This window comes from Acanthochromis polyacanthus, chromosome 20, assembly GCF_021347895.1.
Source record: "Acanthochromis polyacanthus isolate Apoly-LR-REF ecotype Palm Island chromosome 20, KAUST_Apoly_ChrSc, whole genome shotgun sequence".
NCBI lineage: Eukaryota > Metazoa > Chordata > Actinopteri > Pomacentridae > Acanthochromis > Acanthochromis polyacanthus.
In genome coordinates, this window is record NC_067132.1 from 14100819 (window position 1) to 14126467 (window position 25649).

The following is a 25649-nucleotide window of genomic DNA, read 5'->3' on the forward strand; positions in this document are numbered from 1 at the left end:
GTCGTGAAGATTTGTACCTCTCAACGCCCGATTGAGAATTTTAAACCCAAACTCAAACAAAGTGTGGGATTCACTAATGCCTCATGTGGCTTCAGCTAAGGAGTATGCTGAGTAACATTCTGCAAACAGTCTGTAAAGTTACAAAACTAAACCACAATAAATCCTTATTACAAGGATTATATGGGTCAACATATAACTACAGGACTTTTTGTAACATAGCTGACAGGTATCACCGTTGACATTTTTGCTGTTTTCAGGCCTAAAATCAACATAACCAAACACCACATGGCATTTTTAGAGAAAAATTCTTCTAAATATTATATATACAATTGAGTAAAACTGAAATTGAAAGATATTATAGTAAATCTGTTGACATGCAATAAATCCAGACTTGACTCACACACTCAGGGTTGCCAACTTATGACCAGACCTTAAAGTGAGATTTATTTTGTGCTGGACGGTTACAGGGGGTCTGGGGGTCCTCCCCCTGTAAATGTTGAAAATTATTGATCCTATTTCCTGCATTCTGGTGTATTTTAAGAGCATTTTGCCCTTTTAAAATCTTATTGTAGAGATAACATTAAGCAATAATAAAAAAACAAACAAACATTGAGCTTAAAAAAATCTGAAAAAACAGAGCATGGGCAGGCAGTATTGAAAATGGTTCTTCATGTAGAATATGGATGAAAGTTCTGTGGTTGGATGAGCACAACAAATTTCAGAATTTTCCATAAATACCTGCATAATTGAAATAACTCCAGCAACCACTTTGTAACATTTGTCTTGGAGGATTTTAATGCACACACGCAACAGCTTCAAGTTGACCACATCAGCCAACTAAACAATAAAAAGTTCTTAAGCAAAAACAAAACATAACTTCATAACTTCAGTTATCCATTCACTGAACAGAATTACAATCAGAAACTAAAGTCTTTATTAAATGTCAAAATAATCCATGTGACTCTAAAAACTCAACAGCTTTACAAACTCTAAGATCAAACTCTACAAGGATCCAAAATAAGTTGGACTTCTACATGAGAGCTTTAATTATTCTTCATCTACTTCCTGAAACGTTTGGTCAATAAAAAAAGACAAAAACTAATATTTTCAGCTGAACGAAAGACAGACTTTGAGATTTTTTGCTCACATGTGTTGTTGTAAATTTACTCTTTCAAATAAATACCCTCCTAACCCTCTGGTCTGACAGCCGGGTTGTAATGTTTTTTGAGCAACACACCATACTATGATGTTTTTACAGTTAATGTTCTACTATGGCACCAGTTTGACATGTTCAGCCGCTCTTTGTGTGAAAACTCAGAGATTTCAGGTATCAAAAGGTGGTTTTCAACTTTCTTTGTTAACTTTCTGCTTCAACTTTAAACTAAATTTACTTCACTAACCCAGCTCTCTGGACTTCCAGTAAGCTGTGTTCCTATTGGCTGTCCAGGTGGCTGCTTGGTGTTATCAGGAACACCTGAGCAGCTCAGTGTCTTCCTGCTTTATGGCTGCAGTCAAACATTTCCTCTGCTTCTCTTCACTGAATTGGGTTTGGCTCTATTGCTTTAGTTTGTTCTTCAGGCGTTGGCTTGCAGCTTCCAGCAGTAAAATCAACTTTAATGTGTTTCTTGGTGAGTTTTAGGGCTTTGTACTGGATAGTCGTCTTGGTAAATGTGGTTCTTTAGCCACAGTTAGCACATGGTGCTAATGTGTGTAGTGATTAGTGGATTTGGTGCAGCTGAGTTGTGTCTTTATCTTGGCTGTAGTGAGTCTTCAGAGGTTTTTGGTCAGACACATTCTGTATTCTTGTTTGCGAACCAACGTTGGTTGTCCAGAAGGTAAGACTTCCTGTCCTGATTCTGTTTAAAAAGCTTCTCTGGTAGGCTGCAGGAGACTTTGGCATTTGGGTTGTGCTAGTTTGTTTTTGTATGGTTTCATTTGGGCGACTATCTTGAGGCCCCTCCATGTGGTTTAGTGAGGTTTTCTGTAACAGTTCTACAAAGCAACCCGCAGCAGAAGAGACTTTGAGAGTTTTTAGGAAGTTCTGGAGACCAGACTTTAGAGCAGCAGAAACATTTGTCAGCAGTTTGAGCAGGAGAAGGTGAGCTTCAGAGTAGAAATGAGGAGGAAACCTTCTTGACCCGTGTGGTGAGGTCCTGTACCAAGAGTTTGAGCAGGTTGTGAAGAGTCTGTAGTTCTTTGATCTGAAAGCACCAGAAGAGTCAACTTAAAGGAGAAAACAGGAGATATTGTGGTTCTTCTGTCGCTCTGCAGTTTCGTTTCCTTAGACTGAATATCAAGTTTGTATATTAAATGATTCACCACACCTCCCCCCCGCCCAACGAATTTTTTGAGTCTCCATGAGTTCTTCGAGTCTCGACGATTTTTCTGGAGTTTCCACGAGGTCAGAGGCAGAAAAAGTTGTCATGAAGAAGTATTGAAGTCAGTGAGGATGAAGTGACTTGAAGGAAGATGACTAGAAGAGCAGGGGCCTCATTAATAAAGCTTGCGTACGCACCAAACAGGGCTAGAAATTGGCATACGCCACTTTCTACGCAAAGGTCGTGATTTATAAAAACGAACTTGGCGTGAGAATGTGCGCCAACTTTGATGCTTGCTTACACACATTTTGGAGACAGAGGGAACGGCAGTGCCGGAGGGTGAAGTGGTGAATTGAAACCAGATTGATCTCAAACCTTTATTGTTTATTTATTTTTATTTTACTAACGCCCATTTGCTTTTAACCCGCTGACATGTTATGTTGTTGTAAACTTACTCTTTTAAATAAATACTCGTCTAACCCTCTGGAAACCAGCGTTTGGACTGTTTTTGTGTTGCTCCTCACCTACTTCAGACAGCCGGGATGTAAAAACGTTTTGCGGACCAAAGACTAAAGCGACCGGCTATACTATGATGTTTTTTGAACGATCTGCTATACTATGGATGTTTTCTGGTCCGAACGCTAAACTATGATGTTTTTAGAGCGACATGCTATACTATAGGCTTTTTTAATTGCCATATTACTATGATGTTTTTTTTGTTTTTCAGCAACATATAAGAATTTGAACAGTCTTAAAAATTACTATTACTTGTGCAATGAACTATTATTCTATGGCATTTTTTAGACGACATATTATACTCTGTTTTCTTGAATGACACACTATTTTTCAATATACTGCACTATGACATTTTTTGCCACTGCCCGAGCAGTGCTATACACATGCTTTGGTGCATCACTCAGAGACAGCCAGCCAGACAGCTGCACAATGACTGGAGAGTGTAGGACGGAAAATGCGGACCGGATTTTCACTAATCTGGCGTCCTCTGGAGTAAAAACGCAAACTGGATTTCCCCAAATGTTACATATTCCCATAACAGCAAAGTGGAACATTTTTTATTTTTTTCTGGGGGATACTTGGAGTGTGGAGTGAGAGCATGTGAAGGGACTGAGTTGCGTATGGCTCAGCCCTGCACACTACTTTATATTGAATAACTAAGAAAACCTTGGAGTCTGGCCAGTCTTTTCTTCAGAAGGAAATGACATCATGTGGAGCAGGTCACATGATCTGGAATTAACTCACTTCCTTGAGAGTTTTTTTTTTAATGGATAACAGTTTTATAACTTTCTATTATTGTTTAGCTAATTAGAAAGTGGTTGTTATTAAATTTGGACAGTTATTTAGTTGACATTTTAGTTATATCCGGTCATCTTTATTAATAAGTGATTGCTTCCATAATAAATAATTATGGAATTTGTAAAGACATGATCATAATGAACATAAAAAACATTTTTTTTTTATTTTAATGAAAATATATGTAAGATATATCCCATGAACTTCAAAAATTCCTGAATTATATATTGACCAATATTTATGTATATAACTATAAATATATACTGTGTTTTGTATATACTACCCCTGCTTTATATTTACTATAGTATCATGTATGACTAAATATTTCTAGCTCTTAACCATAAGTCAGCCATGAAGCATTGTCCAGAGGTGACTCAACCCTCCTCTCTTTCATATACACACACGCACTAAAGTGCTCCTGTCAGGAGTGCTCTGATGACCACCAGTGCATACACACCTGACAGCTTCTTCCAATTACGTCTGCGATGAAGACACAACACACGCTCGCACTCCAGATGCTGATGCAGAGACTCATAGAAGTAAAACAGCCTCCTGTGCCTCACACCGGAGCTTGAGCTGATGTAGCTTGACACGGTCAAAACAAAGCTCAGTGTTTCTTCACCGCTACGTTAAGCATCAAGGCTGGCGTGTCAGGCCTTACCTGCTTCCTGTTTGAAGGCTCCATGGAAACCCGCAGTGACGATGCCACCTGGTCAGTGTCAGCAGAAGTCAGTATGAGCGGCACGGGGGGGATAGAGAAGAAAAGGAGAGGGAAAATAAAGGCGCACCAGATCCTCCTACTGCATCGCTTTAGGAAACTGTTGTCCATTTTCACAAATATCGATTGTTTTGGTCTGGAGCAACAACATGCTGTACATACTGGATAGTCCAAAACCCTGACCTTTGCTCTTAATTCAGACAATTGATATACATTAAATTAAATTCTAAGCATGTACTGTAAATCACACCGGATTTGAGCGTAAAATAAAGACTTAAATGTCTTTAGCACTATTTCTTGCCAAGTAGGAGAGTAATACTGTGCACCTGGATTTAAAGCCAGTTGGTTTTGGGAGACACATTAGAGGTAAAGCTCTGAAAAGTTTCATTCTTCCTTATCCAGCTGCTTATTCTTTTGGCTGCAGTGTTGTCAAGTGGTTGCACATTGAGGCTAGAGAGCCATGAGATGCCTTAAGGGGATATTTTTAAGCTGCTGGTGCATTTTGAGGAGTTACATATATAAAATTTATTCATTGTGTCAGCCCATTACTTATTGATCACTGAAGCTGTGGAACATGCTCACATTTTCTATAAGCTGGTGGAATGATAATAATAGTCTTAGTCATAATGTTACTACAGGCTTAATCTAAACTATAGATGATTCAAATTAAAGTTGATTACGTGTGGTGTCAACCTGAAGTGTTTTTGAACAAAAGGAAATATAAAATGGGTATGACATCTGGAATTTTTTTAGTTCCTGTCAGTGTTGCTATTTCTCGGCCTAATCTGCCAAAGGAGGAAACACCAGTGAAACAAAGCTGCTGGTCGACTTGCAGGGTGTGCGTTAAATCTACATCCACTTTGTTGAGATCACAATTGCCATCCAATAAAAGTAGGGCACTGCAACAGAAGTGCAAAAGAGATAGAGGAGCAGAACGCTTGTGTGTGTTTTCAGCCTTCTCCCACATTGAGGCCACACTTTTAAGGTCAGCAGAGTGCGAGGAAGTGCAGCGGGTTGCAGAATGTTGCTGGCACTTAGCTTGGCGCACTTCTGAACCTCGTAGACGTCTGTGGCAAGGTCACTGCAGGAAGCATAAATGGGAGTTGATGGCTCCGTTGTTCCGTGTCATCCGCCGTGCTCTCCACCATGCTATTTGGGGACGGCACTACTGAGCGCAGCTGACATCATGTACATATATGCACAAAGGAGGCAGGCAATGTGAAAAAAGCGTGGCAAAAATAGAGCCCAGCCCGACATTATTAAGACACAAGCTTCAGTTAGCCCACACAATGTGATGATGGAATATAATTGATGCATTTCCTGTTCTCAAGCCCAGAGAGCTTTTCATGCTGACCTACACAAACACACATCCTTGTGTATGACAGTGCGTTAGTGGAAGTTTTTTGTGAGTAATTGTTGGATTTTTTTTTTTCAAATCTCCTTTTTAAATGCAACGGGGTAATGGAAATTCATGACGAGAGGCCAGAGTGGTCCTGATGCTCCGCTCATCCTTTTCCCACTCAAGACTTTTTCTACTTTGAGAATGCATTGTTTTACTGCAAATTATAACCATAAAAAAGCCTCTGATCCCCCATTCTGTTAAATTAATAGAATTACGCAAAAAATGTAATGATAGCAATTAAGTCTTGAAAATGCAAATTTTATAGTCAAGGACGATTACCTCATTTATAGCATGTGCTGGAATGATGCCAGACGAAGGTAATTTAGATCCGGGTTGCTCACGGTTACATCATGATGAATATGAGACGAGTGGGGCCTCATCACGCACTTCCAGTCACCCAACTCTCAATCAAACGGAGAGGTGGGGGCGGAGTTTGGGGGAATGAGGAACATGTATGCTGTCAGGGGCAACTCTTCCTCAGGAAAGAAAGACATACATCAGGAGTTAATGGGACTGAAGGAGTATGAGGACACAAACTACAGGTATTCTTCAAAAGATCGGAGCTGTAGGACGTCTAAAATGACTGCAAAGGGCACTTCTTCTGCACTGATCATAAGTTTTAAAGGGTCTGCTCTTGACTTTCGTGACTTTACAAATATTATGTATTCCAACCGCTTCACACAGAGAGCAACTGTAATGCATTTTACAACTAATCCTGACATTTCAGACCAAAATGGATTCCAACGTAGGTTTGATAGAAGTCTCTCAGGATGACACCGAATGCCCTGTTAACCTCATAATGTTTATTGTCTGAGATTAAAAATTCACATCAAAACTTCGTGCCCAAATGACATTTAAATGCAAGGATTTTTAAACTATAACTGCGTTTGGCTGAGTAAAATACTCACATTAGTTAATTATTCGAGCAGGCAGCTGTGAATGGCATGAATCTTTTATGGGGGTCTGCCTGGTGTCATGATCTCTAATAGCTTAACATTTCACTTTAGCACTCCCTCCCTGGTGCAGTGCAACCCAGGACTGCTCTAATCAACAACTCTTTTACATGCTGGAGTGTGGTGCAGGGTGGTAGCCTGGTGCTCAGGTCCAAATCCAGAGTTTTTCCTTTTAATATGGTCGACACGCTGAGATCAGGACAGGATCATGTTGCTTTTCATCGCAAAATATCCAGTCAGATCACATTATCATGAGCATCAGTCATATAATGTTTTCAAATATATTGATTTTGTGTGATTTTCACCTCCAGGGAGATTTAATGGTGAAAAAGCACCGAGATAAAATAAGAGAAATAGCAGAAATATCCCTCTTGGTTCTTTTAAAACTGGAAAGCCATTTAACTAACATTTCACCCAGGCCTGGCTATTACACAGTCTATTGACACACATTGCACCCGGCTTGGACTCTTTCTCAACCCCATCCATCGGTCACACAGATTGTCCCCTGGTAGGCAGAGGCCTGCGACGTTAATGGAAATGGGGCGATGCTAGGAGCATAGAGCCTGGAGAAGCCTGGATGATCCCTCAGGCCATGGCTGCCACGGGATGAAATAGAGAGACTATTACAGCAGAGTTGTAAAGCCCCACACGCTCCACGCACTATCATAATAGAATATTGATTCTATCAGATGCCAGGCCCCGGCCTGTCCCCGCAATGAAGAAAAGAGCACTAAAGGTCATTGTGTAAAAGAACAGAGTGGGGGAGACAGACACAGAAGAGCAGAGAGGTAGAGGAACAGAATATTGTGGACAGGAAAGAAAAACTGGGCTGTTGTTGTGATACTGTGTTTCTGAAATAATAGGAACTTATTATGCTGCCTGCTGTAAAACTATTAGAAAAAAAGTAAAAGGACAAGCAGAAAGGATTTCAATAGTGTATGAAAGAAGTTGAATAAACCTTAACTTATTTCTGTTGTTCAATTAAACTCTCTTTTCCCCTTTTATTTATTTATTTTTTTTGCATTGCCGCATCTGTCTCCACAGCCATAAGTAACGGGGAAGCAATTTCAACCATTAATTGTTGATCAAGGCGGTTGGGAAAAGCGCCAAAGGAAAAGGATGACAAATAAGCGCCCACCACGCGAACAGCAGTACAAATTACACCACAAGCAGGAGACGTTTATGCTTGATTGGAGCAATTTAATGTTTTCTTACAAAAAAGCCCACAAATCCTGGGAGGACAGTTAAGGAAATGACTTTTTAATCATCCAAGGAGCCGCTGCGCCATGTCTCTCCTGATGGCCCCATATTGAAGACTTAGAGCCATTAGGAGAGGGACTTCATTGGTAGAAGTCATTGTTAGCAACAGTTGGACTTTTTAGGCATGAACTTCAGTCCAAACTGAGCAGTAGCTGTTCGGATTCAGGGCAAAGCAGCTTTTTATGGTGCTTTTTTTTGTTTGTTTGTTTGTTCATTTTTTGCTTGGGTTGCTCTCTGCTTAGCTTAATATATACACTACATTTTATACGATTTACAGCAAGATTCTACTGCCAATGCCGTTAAATGTTTGTGTTATAGTTTTAAATATGGGTCTAAATAATTTCAAAAGAGGCCCAAGCTACACTTTTGTCAAACAACATAAACCCCAGCACCGTGCCTGCAACCATCACACTCTGTAACCAAGTCAGGCGAGGCATATGCTTAACAATGGCACAATACATTAGGAAATTGACTAATCTTTGCTGTGACATTATGGCCTGTATACAAACTTCATGATGAATTCTGTTTTTCTCCGGCCCTTGGAAAATATATTCATGAAATTTCAATGTCCGATGAAACAAGTCATCTTTTAACCAGAGCTTGACTGTGACATACCATTCCTCATTTCTATTCCAGGCAAGGCTTTATTTTAGTCAAATAAATATCCATTTGTCTTGCTGTATTTCTTTTTTCCCCCCCAATTCACACACAGCCCCAGTAATTGAACAGTAGTTGTTGTCGAGGGCCCCCGCAAATGAAACTGCCATTGTAGCATCAAAAATAATCAATTTGATGAGCCTTGTATATACTCCCATACTCAAAGTAATGTGATATTGATTCGCCACTCTGATATAGTACTCCTCTCCTCCACCAGAATGATTATTGGCTTTTGACAAATTCCAGCACAATCTTTTATTCGCCCCCTCCTGCTCGGCCCAGCCACGTCTTTTGTCTCAAAGCACCGGTGCCAAAGCCCTCAGCTCCAATTCCGCTCTGCAGCCCGACTCGCTGCGTGTTTGTAACACACGTGGACAGTAAAAGACTCTTTTCTTTATTGCTGAACAACAGCAGGAATACAATTTGACCCGATCAGTCTGCATCAAACCATTTTACACGCAACTCAATTTGCATCTAGAAGACATGCAATTTCGAATCCTTTGCCTCTGCCTTGCTTTCTTTCACCTTCACACACACACACACACACACACACACACACACACACACACACACACACACACACACACACACACACACACACACACACACACACACACACACACACACACTGGCCCGTACCTTTAAGTTATTATGCTTCATAGCGTTGTGAGGCATTGTGGATGGTAGCTCTGAAAAACTAATGCATTATTTAAATCCAAATCACCCTCCCCTGTCCGGCCATGTTATAGATGACAATAATGCTGCCACCCCACCCTTCTCCACAACCCCCACCTCTCTCTCTTACACACACACACCTCCATACACACTCTCACGCCACCTCTCTCACTCTAGTCATCTCTCTTTTCCCTCTGAATCAAAGGGATGCCAGGGACCAAGACAATGCCACGGGTGGAGTGATGGTCGGGGCGGATGAAGATGAAGGGATGGGGATGATGGATGCGCGGCTGGACGGCTGGATGGATGGAATTCAGGTGTGTGGAGGGGCAGAGGAGGGACGCAAAGAGGGGTAGAAGAATGACGGACGGTGGGGGAGGGAGGGGTGAGGAGGGAGGGAGGGAGAGAAGGCCGCAGAGGAAAGATGAAAAGATGGCAGGCCTCAACACCAGGCCAGTCTGTATTGATTAGTGTGTGTAATAAAGAAAGCGAGACACCTGGCCCCAGAGAGGACATGGTTCACTTGGTGTCTGCTTTAACAAGGAGTGTAAGTGTGTGTGTGTTCGTGTGTGTGTGTGTTCAAGTGAGTTTGTGTGTGTGTGTGTGTGTGTGTGTGTGTGTGTGTGTGTGTGTGTTTGAGATCTAAAGCCACTAAATATGCCGATGCGTGCATTTTACTCACAGAAATGCCAAAGGGTGTCTACGGAAATGAATAAATGAACAAGTACAGTATGTGTGCGCACCTGTGTGTGTGTTTGTGTGTCTGTTGGTTCATGTCAGTCCATGTACAGTGCATGCAAGTGTGTGTGTGTGTGTGTGTGTGTTTGTGCATGCTGCAGGCTGCATCCCCTATGTGCCGTGTGTGAAAACACTTCACACACACACAGACACACACACAGACACACACACACACAACAAGGGCCTGCTCATGGAAAAATCAATATGATGGTGATAGAAATATGCTTGAATGTTCTCTAGGTGAGAGATTGATCTGAGTTCCACAGAGGGTCTGTCCAAAACCAAATAATGGTTAGGGGCCAGCGACCTCCAGATCTCCACAGAAAAACAATAATTATAACCACACTGGTTATGCCTGGACTAAGCATAAAGGCCAGAGTCAATGAAGGCTAAGCGCTAACGTTGCAAAGGTGACGCTTCAACATAAATAAAAAAGGAGCTGTGGACAATATGCTCGCACTGTAATGGTCAAAAATGAGGTTTTAAATCATATTTTCACCTCAGCTTCAAATAATACACTACTGTTCAAACGTTTGGGGTCACTCAAAAATGTCCTTATTTATGAGAGAAAAGCAGTTTTTTTCAATGAAGATAACATTAAGTTAATCAGAAATACAGTCTAGACATTATTAATGTGGTAAATGACTATTCTAGCTGGAAACAGATGATTTTTAATAGAATATCTCCATAGGTGTACAGAGGAACATTTCATCAACCATCACTCCTGTGTTCTAATGCTACATTGTGTTAGCTAATGAAGTTGAAAGGCTAATTGATGATTAGAAAACCCTTGTGCAATCATGTTAGCACATGAATGAAAAGTGTGAGTTTTCATGGAAAACATGAAACTGTCTGAGTGACACTAAACTTTTGAACTATAGTGTAAATAAATAATAATAATAAATAAATGTAAAAAAAAATCACTTATTTCCCCTTATAGCTATAGTGGTGCAGTTTAGTTTTATTTTACTTGCAATAAATATGAGATACCTGAATCTAACTCCACCCCCAAGGCCCTGACAGTAAAATGCCATCATTCCAATTGTACATTAAGTTTATAATGGGTTTCTTTGGTACAATACTGTTGGTATTGCAGAAATTGTTCACAAAAACTTAAACAAAACCTAAGGACCAAAAAATATATATTTTTATTTAGCTTAGGTGAAGTGACCCTTTAATGTGGCAGTTACTAAAATCTAATTATTTTTCTCTTTATGTTGCCATGTTCCTGTCCTACCTGATACCTGACGAAGTTTTTGTTTTAGAAAAATATATATTGGTTCCAATTTGAACAAAAACGGCCATCACCTAATATTGAAATTGTTCAATCCAAAAAAAAGAGAAAAAATATACAGATTCTGTTAGACTTTCCGTTTTACATTTTATTAATTAACAGATCATGTCTTAGGAAGTTAGGTCACTGCAATCTGCATCACAATAGCCTCACACTACACTTACATGATCGATGTTTGGTACAGCAGTAACTGTACCACTATTGGGCTCTCCAGTGCTCTGCAAATAGCAACAGCTACACATATTGTTGCTCTTCTGAGCATAAACCAATATGTTTGAAGCTTGATGTTCTCTTTAGCTCATTGACTACCAAAAACCGCCTCAGCATTATTTTGATGATCTCCGTGTCCAGGTTTTCACTTGCAGGTGCAGTAGCTATGACTTTTTATGCAAAAAGGTTCAAGACAAGCAGGACAGGCTGATGGTGAGAAACAGTCACGCCAAAGATTATGTTGGAGGTGCTCTGTGTGGTGCAGAAATATTAGAGTCCAACCACATAGACAGGCATAGCCCAGTGAAAATAAAATCCCTCAACTATATTTTATCATTTTGTCCAATTATGTTACAGGAGGCAAAAGGTTTCAATATTAAAAAGATTTCTGGGCAAAGGCTCAGTCTTTAAAAGGCTTTCATGAAAAATAACAAGATATTAAAATGCCCAAGTCAAAATTTTTAAGTACTTTCTAATCTTGGAGGAAAATATGCGCACATATAAATTGGTCTTACTCTCCCAAGGCAGGATTGGCCAACAGAAACTCCTGATATTACCTACCCAGCCTATCATCAGCACAGCCACTTTTTGAGTGATGAGTCTCCTACAGGAACCAACAGCTGTATGTGCAAATCATGCATATAAATCAATTACCAGGGCCCTATGTACTTTAAATGCACCCATTAATTAAGCAATGTCAGACACAATGAACCGTGAAGTTCATTACATTTTTAGCATTCAAACCCGGGATTATTTGAAGAGTGCATGAGAGAGAGGGAGATGGGTTTACCTAATGATTAGCCCCATAGCTCAATGTCGGGCAGACGCCAGCGGAAATTTCAGGAAAGCTGTTGCGAGAGGAGACAGAACAGCAGCGAGCTGTCTCAGCAATCTACAAAACATGGATGGGTTGATCAAAAGGAAAGCAAGGAACAACAACTAGCCATTTTTAAACTTTCAACTCAAAACAGCTAAATGCTCCAACACAATGATACACACAAGGTCTATCTGGTGGACTGATACGAGTCCCATTTTTCATCTTGTTTGCATTTTCTCAGAACAGAGTTTCTGTATGCAAATTCTTGCACAAATGAAACATGTAGCATACAAGTACAGTCTACAGAGAGTGTTTAGATCCCTTTACTTTTTAGACATATTGCTGCATTGTAGCTGAAATTTTTTTCATCACATGCACTATGTTAGCTTTCCTTTATTTGGCTGCATTCAGACTCCCTTACATTTTGCAAAGTCTCCTTGTCCCTGGTACTGAGAGAGACCCCATGTAATGATGCTGCCACCACCATGCTGCACTGTATTAACCAGAAAAAAGAGCAGTGCCTCGGGGTTAAGAGACATCTTACTTAAAATTCTGTCCAAAAGTTTCGGACTCAACAGAGAATTATTTTTCTCATGCTCTTGGAGTCTTTTAAGTAGAGTTTAGTAGGCACCAAGCAGGTTCTTCTATGCACCTTAAATTACAATGTCTTCAGTAAAGTCACTCTAGAATGCAGATAACATCAAACACCCTATTAGAGTGATCATTGCATCCCTTGTCACTACCCTCTTTGCCCTGTATTTTTACTAATGTGAAGGAGGAATTTTAGTGTTAGGTATTTAACATTTTGGGGAAAAAATTCCTAAAACTTGTTTTTACTCTGTTATGATATGTTATTAAGTGTGAATTGATGTGAAAAATGTTTTTTAAAGAATTTATTTGTTAATGTAAGTTTCAGCACAAAAAAAATGGAAAAAAAATGATGGGGTCTGAATATTTTAAGAAGAAATTGTGCAAACTAAATATTCTGTGATTGTATGACATGTGTGATGATAGTTTATACTGAGACAAGAGCAAAAGCACACAATGAACAACATGAGCACATATTTATTTATTCAGTAAGTCTGTCTTAAAAGCTCAACACTTTCCAGATTTGTCGTAATCCCTTCAGTGAAATGATGAAGAGAAAAGTAAATCTATGAGGTTTTCTTTCAACAACCGCAATAAGCAGGTGCTGTGGATATGTGCGTGTCTGCATGTGCATGCTTGTGCGTCTGTGAACTATGTGTTGCCAGGCTGTAGTTTGGTTCAAGTTGCTGTGAGATGACAGGAGAGGTTGGGAGGAGCTCAGATAGAAGGAGCTGGGCCCAGCTGCCTGGCATTAAGCAATGACCTCTGCATAATGAAAGATGGCGACAACATTTCCCACTCATTACAAGGTTCCACACTGTGACAAGATTTGCATATTCATATATTTCTCCCTTCACCTCCCCTCCCTTTTTTTTCACCGCAAATTATTTTTCCTGTGAGCAGGACATCTGCCTCCCTGACACTGCTCTGGAAGAGGAAAAATAAATAAATATGTGTGTAGGGAGGCACATGATCTACCCAGATGCCACAGAAATATGGCACGATGTTGACATCGTCACACACCCCAGCCGTGTGTGTTTTCCACAGCTTAAGCACCAGGAAATCACGTTCGGGGTCAGTGGGCAAGAATACAGCTTGGGCATAAAAACCTGATAAAGGTCTGGAATGTATATCTGTTTTGCATATTAGTGTTCTAAAGTAGCGACATAAAATACCACCATAATGCTGGTTTTGCAGGTTCCATATTTTTAGGGCCAACTAAAATTTATCAGAAAGTATTAGACTACCATACTGCAGGTGTTCTTTAAAAAGTATCCTAAAAATAACAGATTGAAAAGCAAAACGAGACTTGGAACATTCATTTATTTGAAACCAACGATCAATCAATTCTAAAAAGTTAACCCTCTTAATAATGTTTAAGGAATGTGTGACAAAGTATGCAAAGAAGTTGAAACATAAACGATTATTTTGGATGTAATATTTATGATTACACATTTTCAAAATTCTTGTTTCATTTAAAGGTGCTCCCAGTCCCCCCCAGATATCCTTCAGGTCTGTAGGTTTTCTCTGATCAAAAAATCAGAACAGAAAGTTCTCTTTTTACAAAGCGTAATTATATTTCAACATCAAACACGTGTATTAAATGAACCTGTGTAAATAGAAAACACAGGCACGTATGCAAAGACAGTAAATGCACAAAATTCTTCATCAAAAGAATTGCTTTAGTGATTGCCTTAAAAAACAATCAGAGAAGGTTTGGAAAGAAGAAGGGAAAACGGCAGCAGAAGTGGGAATTTGAATCCCTTTTATTTAGTTGAGCAACTTTAATTCAAATGAATCAGGCTGAGCCGCACCCGCCAACCGTGCCCGAAGAGTTGCCGATCTCAACGTGCAGCATAACGATCACCGCAGCACTTCTGAATACAAACTGTTTTATGTGAATACCTCAAGCTGAGGGCTACATAAATATAGAATTAGACAAAGTGTTATTTTTTTCTTTTTATGTTTTATTTTTCCCCTCTTTTCTCACTCTCCAGCAACATCCCCAGGTTGGGTTGGCTCTAAGCAGATGCAGGCACTTACTTCAAAAAGTTGCAGCTCCCTTATGATAGCACTGCAAAAAGGTTTTCTTTTAACTTAAATCAGCAAATGTGTGGAGCAGAGACCTAGCGGCGTGTTTCTCTCCCTCAGAAATAATTGCTCCCAGGGATCAATTTGAAATTTAAATTGTGGTGAAATGGGTGTTTGTCATTAACAATCAAATATTTGAACCATTGTAATACCTTTGCCCCCTCTGCATCTGCACCCTTTGCCCCGAGTTGGAAAAAAATACGACACCAGGCGTTGTTTTGATGAATAGAAAAGGTGATGATTCTCTCAGAAAACACCACATGAGAGAGACAGCAGGAGGTGAAACAAGAGCAATTCATCAATTTTATAGATTTATATAAAAGAGTAACATATCAAAACAAAAGGAAGAACAGTGGAATACGTCTGTATGTTATTCAGCTGCTCTTCAGACCGACTTCGTGTTGCATATTAAATAAAAGCAGACAAAGTGAGCAAACACCAAACTGAGGAGTTGAGTTAAATGATCCCAGCAGTAAGGTAGGACAAATGGAGAAAGAGAAGAGCTTCCTGTCATCTCTGAAAGACAGCGTCTCTGCTTAATGTTCATTAAGGGGCTGATTGAATTGGGGGTGTAGCACTGTCACTGTTAATGGAGTGATCTCTAATTGGAGCGCATTAGCTCTATAGGTTCTGGCTTGTGTCAAAGGCAGGCAGAAGGGCAGGATGCTCCACTAGTCTAACACATCCTGGCAACGTTAAAGGTGCACCAAAATAAACAAATGTTGAGCATGTGCATACATTTAAGGTCAACCATCGATTATTTCTCTCTAGAATTATGCCAGAATGTACTTTTCTTCATTTCCTATCACAGATGGACAATAAACCAAAAAAAATGTCATCCAGTAATTCTTCTCTTTTCCCATTTTCAGTCCTTTTATGAGGACTTTTAGGCTGGGACGGCCTATTGCTCCATCAGAGCTCTGTGGATCTTAAGGGTGTGTGTGAGAGTGAATGTGTTCTGTGTGTGTGTCCATATGCACTGTGCGCCGTGCCCCAGGGCCAAGACTGTGATGGTTTAAACATGGAGGTGAGGAGCAACTTCAAGGCCAAAGTAAGGTGTGTTCCTGATAATGACGAGCACAAATGACCACCATCGCCATTCAACACGACCCAGAACTTGATCTGTAATGGCTGCCCATAAAGGAGAATCATCATCAATGAAAATGACAGGTTATTAAGATCCGATTTTAGGAGGGCTATGGCTTTAGTATGATAGGTTAGCTATCTATAAAACCTTTAAAGCCGAGCCCTCAACGACATCAGTCCTGATCCCCATCTTCCTGCACCCTGTGCCAGAGACACATGCTAATAAGCTCACAACCTTTAATTAAGCAATATGTGTAAGTAGGCGGCCATTACAGCCTGATTTGTGAGCCACTTCATTACACTAAGCACCGGCTAGCAGACACATATTCAATACAAATCAAGCTGGCCTGAATATTATCCTGCTTAATGTGAGGCCAATATTGATATTTTATCACTCGTGTTCTGATTAGTGACTTTAGGAATCTTCATATTTCATTGTGTTGAGGCAGTGCGGGACACTTAACAACCTGCATTCATTAGAAGTGTTGCTCAAGTGTTTATTAGGTCACAGATAGCTTATCAGTTCGCATACACTATTTGTGTTTACTTGCATAAGTTTTGAAGAGCAAAACACTGTAACTTACAGTACTACCACTGAGGCTGGTATGAGTCAGCTATTGGCGAGCAAGTTATTTCTGACTGTAACTCTGTTTTGTATGACACAAATGATACAGTACATGTAGACATGTGTAAAAACAAGCTGTTAAAATGTGTTAATGAGACACATTATACTGCATTTCCAAGTCGGCAATACAATTTAAACTACTTACAGCTGGGAAATTAATCAACACAGTTTTTAATATTTGAATCTAACAACTCTACAAAGAGCAGAAACAGTTCCAGTATTCAAAAATGAAACAACTGCAGACTTTAAAGTGAGATTATGGTAATCAGTTTAAGGCTGAACGATCTTCACTTTCATTTGATATCACTGATTGAGGTCCTGCAGTGCAAAACTGGAGCCGCATCCGCTTCCCCCTACTGGCTCAACACGATGGTACCCTGAGGGCAACAAAACACCTGATGAAACTATACATGTATTTGTATAAGATAACTGAACATTTCCTCACCATGTGAAAAACACATATTCGATGATAATAACCCTTATTTGTAAGAAGAAGCATCTAGTTAACACTCACGCCCAAACAGTTTCTTCCGTTTCCGTAGCTGGATTGAAGCGCTTGCACCTCCCTTATCCTCCCTCTGACTGGCAGAGCTCTGACCGGGGCAGGGCACCATCCTGGTCGCGTTTTCAACCCCGTCCACGTCACCAATCACCTTCAGATAAACAGCAGTGCATGCTTAAATCAGCCAGGCGACATAAACTGAAAGGTAACACACAAAAAATGAACAGCGTCACAATGATAAACCCAACAGTTTCAGGCGTCCCCGAGGCCGTATGTATCAAGCATCACAAAGTACAGGTTGAACTTGGATGACAGTGACTGAGATTGGCAGGAGAACTGCTATTTTCCTTCAGGCCTGCGAGTAGTGTTGTCATGCATAGTCTCTTCTTCTGTCCTGGTGCTTAGAGTGAAGTTGGAGGAGAAGCAGAAATGGAGACTTTATATGACACACTACCTCTTGTCCCAGAGGGGAAACAGCTCTCACAACTCTAGGTTGGCCTACTTATGCACAGTGCAGGGAAATGCAACTTAAATCTCACTGGGTATAAGTCATTATAGAATGATAAACCATACATTTGCCAAAAATACTAAATATATAGGGAGAAAATAACATATATTATGCCGTTACATAAATAATAATCAGCGGAAAGTATCACAACAGCAGCAGCATCAAGTAGTCACGTCAAAAATGTAGGCAGGCACTTTTCTAAAGTTGTAAATTACACAGATAGAGTAGCAATTGGAGAGAAAAAAAATGGAAAAATGTTCCACCGAGTGCTTCTTTATCTAAAACTAGTATAAACTTGCCAGATAATTACATGCGGTGTACTTTGGAGGAGTCCTAGTGCTAAGCAGATATGGCTGCCAGGGAGGCATTAATCTCCTCATGCAACATATAGTACGTAGCCAAGGACATTCCCCTCTCTCTCTCCTTCTCTGTGTGTCTTGTAATCACACACACACACACACACACACACAGCATACAGAGCACATTCACTTCCTGTATAAATCAAATTCATATTTCTGAGGGCTGCCGATGACCTCACGGCAAATGAAGCGTAGGTCCTCAGCTCCGCAGCGGCAATCAAACATGCGGCAGAGTAATTACAAAAGAGGGGTAGGAGGGAGAATTGATGCGGTTTGTCAATTAATGTTGCTGCAAGGTGTTTCTTCCAAAGGTTAACTTCTTCATATTCTCTTGCATGCTAAATTAGGTCAATATTGGTCCGGCGAAGACTCGTGGTCATGTGCAGACTGGCAGTAGGCTGAGTCATGGGGAGGCAAGAAATAAAAGCTGCAGAGATTTGATGGCATATCACGGCGATGAAAGCTCTTCGTAACTTTGTATCGCTCTGCTGCACTATTTTCATCATCACTGTTATTGAGAAAATCTGCAACCTATACAGAGAATATACCCTCCTAATGATACAGCAACACATTACTCAGAGTAGTGAGCAAACTAGATGTTCTACAGTTGAAAGCTCACTGTGTGAATAAACTGCATACCTTTTGTTTCTGCAAACAGTTAAGTGCTCCCCCCCTCCCCAAAAAAAGAGCGGAGAAAAAAAAAACTCTCAGCTGAAATTGCAGAGAAAAGTGTTTTTATTTATACAAGTCGCTGGAGATGCTCATCATCAGCGTTTTTTCCGAGCCATAAATAATTTGCGGAGAGAGGTAATATTCAAGCTGGCAGAGCCTTAGTTGTGCATCTTTAATGGAAGTTTTACAGAAGCTGAGCCAGTTCTTGCATATGCTGCTGCCTCCCATATGGAGGAAAGGAGACAAAAGGAGCACAGTTGGCTTGTCCTATCTTTTTATAAGTCCATCGACACTTAAATGCTAGCCCCGGAGAAAAAACGACACAGGGGGACATAAACCCACTGTGGTTTTAGGAGGGAAGATAATGACTTTGCCTGCATTAATTTCTTCATCAGCCATCTTGTTTCTACAGACAGAGTGGTTATGAGTCCTTCTCTGAAGGTCCTAGGTTATATAGATGCATTTCCCTGCATAATTTTGGCCCTAACAGTTGTTGTCAGCAGTGCATTTTGTGAGTTGGCAGCTGTGGAACATCTGTTTATAGGTAATGAGTGTTTGAAAAGCTACACCTCACTTTACCTTTAATGTCTTTTATTGGAGCACACTGATGGGAACGTAGCTTTAACTTTTTGTATTGTTGTGATTCAGCGAGAAGACTCCTTCAACATGGTCAATATTACAGACACCTGCCTTGGGCAACAGACTGAATGAGAGCATATGATGGATCATTAATATTAACTTTCTTTAAACAGAATTCAATATGCAAGTCAATAAAGACTTCATTATCGTTATATTTTTTACTGCACACCCACAACTTCAACTTTACTCCTCTCACTCCATTCCTACTTATTGCATCTGCTTTTTTTCTGCTTTTTGTGTTGTATCCCTAATGCAACACAAAAAGAAGAAGAAAAAAACTTTATGTTAACATAGCTGCTTCAATAATGGCTGAATAAACAACAGAATTATTTAGTTCCTCGTGACTCTTGCTCAGTCTCTCGTTCTGCAGTAAATCAAACAGGACACACCTAGCTGTTGTTCCTTCGAAACAGTGTCTATAGCTCAGGGCTCTTCTTCCAGGACTTCCTTATTAAGGTGTTCATTTAGACAAATTTTGGGTGTAAATGTGTGGGTATTATGCAAAGCTGCTTGCCCCTGGAGCTGTGGTCATGTTAGTCTTAGGGCGGAACAAGTCCTCCGGGGCACTGGTGTCCAGGACACTGCCTGAGAAAACAGAGCTCTTTAAAGGAAATGAGCCATCCGTCAATATTTTCTCAGTAAATGGAAACAGACTTCTTAAGTAGCAGGATTAGTCTTTTAACTAACTGGGAAAGAGAATAGAGTCACATCAGTTTACACTATAAGTAAGGTAAATATTTTTGTCACTGTTTTAGAAATGTCATATGCACTAACATTTCAAAACAGACAATTAAAAGCAAAGGTTATACTGCAGATAATTTTCTATTGCGCATGGTACACATCCAATTTGAAGGGTTTTTTCATGCTGCCGGGAACATGGCAGTGCAACCCCATCACCATAAAACATGCTGTTCGTGTTATTCTGATAAGTGAATAAGTTAATAAACCCATACAGGAACACCCATAAAATTGTTTTAAAATATCATAAATGTAAGAACAGAGGGAGCATTCTCTTTATTACTGTGGTCACTGGATCTTACAGTCGAGCCTTTTTCTATTTCATTCTATATATTTTATCAATTTAATTTTTGTAGAAGTGCCTGCCTGGCTGTTCTTCTCTCTGAGGAGCTGTCACCTTACATCTGAAGGCCAGTTTGTACACAGCACCGTGTCGCAGTGTGTGTATCACTGCCAGAATTATATAAAGCACTAATAAAATCAGCTCAAGTATTCCTCCAAGTGCTGGGGATGCCCTTTGGTGATTCCTAGATCTTGCTCTATACATAAAACCAGTCTATATATTCAGGGGAGGATTACTTTTGAATATGTAAAGTGGGGGTCTGTGCTGCAAGGCGAAGGGGAACGGCATAGTGCTCTGTCGGCGGCGCTGCACATCGGTGTTATCGCTCCCCGCTACCAGCGGGTGAAAGAGGATGCCATCGGCATCTTTAGCTACTGGACGTCTTTCCCTGTGAAGTTACAAGGAACAGACAGCAACACCCAAGGGACACGGTGTGTATGAGAAAAGAGAGTAACAGAAAGATTATGAAGTGTGTGTGTGTGTGTGGGTGCTTTCCAAGGACAGTGACACCTATCTTTCACTTAAGGTCTATGAAACTTCCTTCTACAATTAAAAAAAACAAAAACAAAAAACAATAACAACTGGGCAGGGTGGGAATGAATTCTCACGGCAGAAATGTCAGGAATGAATTCTGTTTCTCACGGTAAGCTCAGGCTGTGTGTGTCAAGGTGATAGGAATAGAACATTTGTGTCAGCATCTGCATTTGTGTGTTTATGGAAACGGTGAGTGTCGAAGGTTTTTGTGAATGCCGTAACATTTTGTGTGTGTGTGTGTGTGTGTGTGTGTGTGTGTGTGTGTGTGTGTGTGTGTGTGTGTGTGCGTGTGTGTGTGTGTGTGTGTGTGTGTGTGCGTGCGTGTGTGTGTGTGTGTGCGGTGTGCTGTGTTTGGCTATCAACAATCCCCCCAGATGTCTCATCTGCTATGCACAAGACTAGAGGGTGTACTCACACACACACAAACAGACAGTGTGACACCAGTAATAGATAACCACGCCGTGTTTTTACTCACACAAACTCACCATCACTCATATTATGATTGAGAACAATTAGAACGCAACAGTGCCTCAGAGCTAATTGTTAGTGTATCCAACAGCCTCCTCCCTCACTCCTTTGACATTCAAACTTCAAAATATTAATTTTGTTACGATGATCCAAGTTGCTCGGGGAGTGACAGAATGATTGAGGAAAGGAATACATTCTTGCGACTGCAGCAGGTGTCACAAAGCACTACTTTTAATTAGGTGACAATCCGTGACTCAGGCAGTTTTTCTGACCTGCCTCTCTTGCAGGTGCTTGCAGGACGAGGTTCAACAAATACAGGGTGGGAAAGTGATGTGGTGTTGTGTTCTTTTCCTGTTTCGAAGGTCGTCATAAGTCAGGGCTCAACATTAAACAGAATGTCCTGGACTATATATATTACCATAGAATATGTAATTGTTGTTGCAGGCAGAAGAGACAGAGGAAAAGCTTTTGTTTGCAAAATGTGTGTAAGGAGTTAGAAAGTAGTTGTACTTCTGTTGAACTAAGTCAACATTTGTCCCCAGGCAAATCGAACTTGGTACTGCATCCATTTCTGTCCTTCCCTATTCTCACTCTTGCAGAGTGTTATAGAATCTGGGAAAAGTAAGGATAAACCTGCACAAACTGGTTTCAAATGTAATCAATGCAGATTTTAATTACTGTACCAAACTTCACCTTTTATGAGACAGTTATATGATTCAGAAAGAACAAAAACACATATTCCCCATTGTTTTCTTTTACGTCTAAGTTTTCAAACTCTTGGCAGCATGTCTATTTGACGTAAATTGCCATAATCCATAAATGTTTGCATATTAACTCTGGGCAAAGCAAAAATGTTGTATTTTCCACAGTTAGCCCCAATATTTTATACATTGCAGATGAAATATTAAACTAATGGATTTAGAGCACTGTGCAGCCTTTGCATCCAAACTTAAATTTGCAGTTAGATTATGGAGTGGAGTGACTGTAAAAGGCAGTTTTATTCTGCAAATGCTTCTGGAAACTTGACATTTTTCAAGCAGAAAGGGTGAAAACTCCACAAAAACATGTTTAACAGGGAAAGAAACCTCAGGAAGAGCAACAGAGGAGGAGGCCCTCCCTGAGGATGGACAGACATGCAATAGACTGTATGTTTATCGGATAAACCAACAGTTATATAATGCAGTATGGATGATCAGTACCCTGTTTTATTCATGAACAAAAGTAAGAACAACATTTTTTTTTCCCCCACATTCAAGTGTATTGTAAATATGTGCATTGTAAATGTGTTGTGTCCACCTACCTCAATGATAGCCCCATCCGGTTGTCTGAGGAAGTGCCTGTATCTTTGCTTTAACCCACTCAGGTACAGTGTGTAGACGGTCACATGGGTGCTGGTCTCACCCTCCGGTATGGGTGCAGCTTCCCTATGGGGTTCATCACCAGGAGCTGCAGAGCCTGACAAGGGGTCCTCTGCTGTCCAGATATAGTCATTAACAGCCACCTAATCAACAACAGACACGAAGGAAGAGAATAATATATGGCTGTTACGAGGGTTGTAAAATTCTTCCTTGCTGGTTCTTTTGAAGGTTTCTGGTCCTCAAAGTGGGAACTTCAATAGCGATGCATTCACATGTCATGATTTGAGGGGAGAAAAAACAGAAAAGCATGTATGTACGACTGGAGCCACCAGATAAGCACCGCTGGCGTACAGTACATCATTACTGTAGCAGTGTAGGAATCCTATAGGGAATGATCTGTGGCAGGTAAAGAGACAGGTTGTGTGTGTGTGATTATGTGTGCTGTATAATCCGGGTGGCAGGCTTGTTTATGACTCCTTTTCTCTGTGTATACATGTGCATGCATTGGGGGCTTACACACCTGTAATGCGCTGCCCTTCCCTATTAGGGTGAGACATGGGGAGCAAGCGGGGCGTGTAACGTGTTATGTAGGTCATGTAACTCGAAGTCATCCATGTGTGAAGATCATGGAAGCTCTCTCCCTCTCTGAAAGTATGTGCGTGTCAAGGCTTGAATGTCTAATGATCATAGATCTAATGCATTGTAGCAAAATGTGGTAAATCCTTATTCACCACCGAATTAGATGTGGCTCAAATAAACTCCAAATTAATGCTCAAAAGCTTGGCCCTAAAAGGGTAAAATAATTGTTGCACACACTCATACACAAGGTAAATAAGCATTTATACATATTTAACACATTTACATACATATTTTTTAACTTTTAGAAGTGTAAGAGTGGTATAGAAGTAGAATGCTAACTCATGCTAGCGCTATTTTTAATGTCTGCCTGTGCATACTTAAATCGGTATACTGGATCATAATTAAAACTTTAATGCAGAGCGACAGACTCTGCTCAGTAAAAACTTCATCCACACACATGCACTGAGCCACACACACAGTCAGAGTCAAAAAGAGGAGGAAGTTTTTCAAGGTGACCCCCTAATTGGCTGCGTAATTATGAATCGTCTAAAAATACAGAAAAAGGAAAAAGGCAAACTCATTCAGCGGGCCATGAGTGGCAGGGTCAAGCTGAAGGAGAGGTTTCATTTAGTGGTGTATCGATGTCACCCCACACTTATAAACAGTTAGCCAAACACAACTCTAGGCACTTCACTGAGAAAACAGTGGGAGCCGGTACCCCCACTTGTAATTAGAGACATAGCATAAACTGCAAACCAGACAGCCCCATGAGTAGAAAGGAACTCATTGTCAAAATGTCAAAGAGTCACGAGTGCAGAGAAGAAGACGACTAGCCAAGAACGCTCAAAGAAGAAAGAAGGTGTGTGTGTGTGTGTGTGTGAGGGGTAGGTGGGGATGCCGGGATGCAACTCTTCAATGCTAATTCAGACGCTCATTAGTGAAATCGCCTCAACTGCGCCTTGCCTCCAGCTTGGCCTCAGCCCACACTGGAGGAAACTGATTACCTGAATTTCTTAAGTAATCAGCACCTCTGCAAGGCAGCAATCAGTCTGTTTGGATAGCATGTGTATGTTGATTTGCTGCATTTTTTTTTCTCTTTTTTGGGGGAAATGCAACTGGGAGTGTGCAGAAATCATAGATCTCGTCACGGCTCACAGCTTGGTCATGATTCAGTAAGAAATCGCAAACATTTAAAGTCACGAATGTTGCAAAAAAAAAACTGAGTAAGAAAACATCCTTTCCTCCTCTACTGGCCATAGGAAGTGTGCCTATGACCCAATTATGGCCCCGCTCCAGGATTCTATAAGCCAAGCTGTACAGTGGTGATAGAAACACCGTGGATTGTGCCTCTGTACTCTAAGTCACTTTGGTTAAACACACCTGCTTAAATTCCCCGGTGTGGTGTGCATGTGTATGTATTTTGGCTTGCATGAAAATAGATTTTTTTGATGTTAGCCATGCCACCATCCTACGCTAATTAGCACGTGAAATCCACTTGACAAGACCAGACAAAAGCCTGAAAAGGTGTTTGTGTGTTGGTTTTGGGTGATGCCATTTCATGCAATGCACCATGGCTCTCCGGAAGCATCATTGCTGAGACACAAAAAGCAAAGAGCATTAGAGGGCCTGTCTGCTCTATACTACTCTGTTCTGGTCTGTTGTGTTGCGTTATGGTGCTAGCCTGGCTTCTAGCCCTAGCTTGAGTGCTCTCTCCACTCCACCATTGTTCCATTTGATAGCACTAAGTGACTGATTTAGGTTCAATGTCTGCATGGAGCAGACAGGCCAGCTGTGGGTTAAGCAGATAGCATTCAAGTGAGCTAACCCAATTCAAACCCAATCAAGCCAGGATTTATCGTTGGGGTCTGTATTTAGAAATCTGATAGAGTCTGCATCAGTCCCTTGACTTGTATCAGGAGAGACGGGCCTTATTTCTTTTTGTGGAGGACTATAAACGGCAAACCATGTTTTCCAGCAGGGACATAAATTTCAGAATTTGTAGACATTACCGCAAATGCACATTGGGAATGGGAGGGAGGGACAGGGGCACAGGAAGTGGGGATGGCACAGCTGCAGACATGGCTCCATGGTTCACAAATATAGTCTGTCTGTCTTTCTGGGAGAAGATGTGATTTCACACCTACCAAATCATACCATACCACATATGAATGCAGAATAAAAGCAATCAGTCTTTAAATACAGACGC

The 25649-nt window shown here is 40.7% G+C and overlaps 1 protein-coding gene across 1 annotated transcript in view; it reads right to left on the bottom strand.

The window, feature by feature from the left end:
• Window positions 1-14602: 14602 nt before the first annotated feature.
• Window positions 14603-25649, bottom strand: part of ofcc1 (orofacial cleft 1 candidate 1) — a 56370-nt gene continuing 45323 nt past the window's right edge. Inside the window, exons 9-11 of the mRNA XM_051940730.1 lie at window positions 22807-23007; window positions 17258-17396; window positions 14603-17120 (exon numbers count right to left, since the gene is read on the bottom strand). Coding sequence (XP_051796690.1) covers window positions 17047-17120; window positions 17258-17396; window positions 22807-23007 — 414 coding nt within the window. The 3' untranslated portion in view covers window positions 14603-17046. The remainder of the gene's footprint in view (window positions 17121-17257; window positions 17397-22806; window positions 23008-25649) is intronic.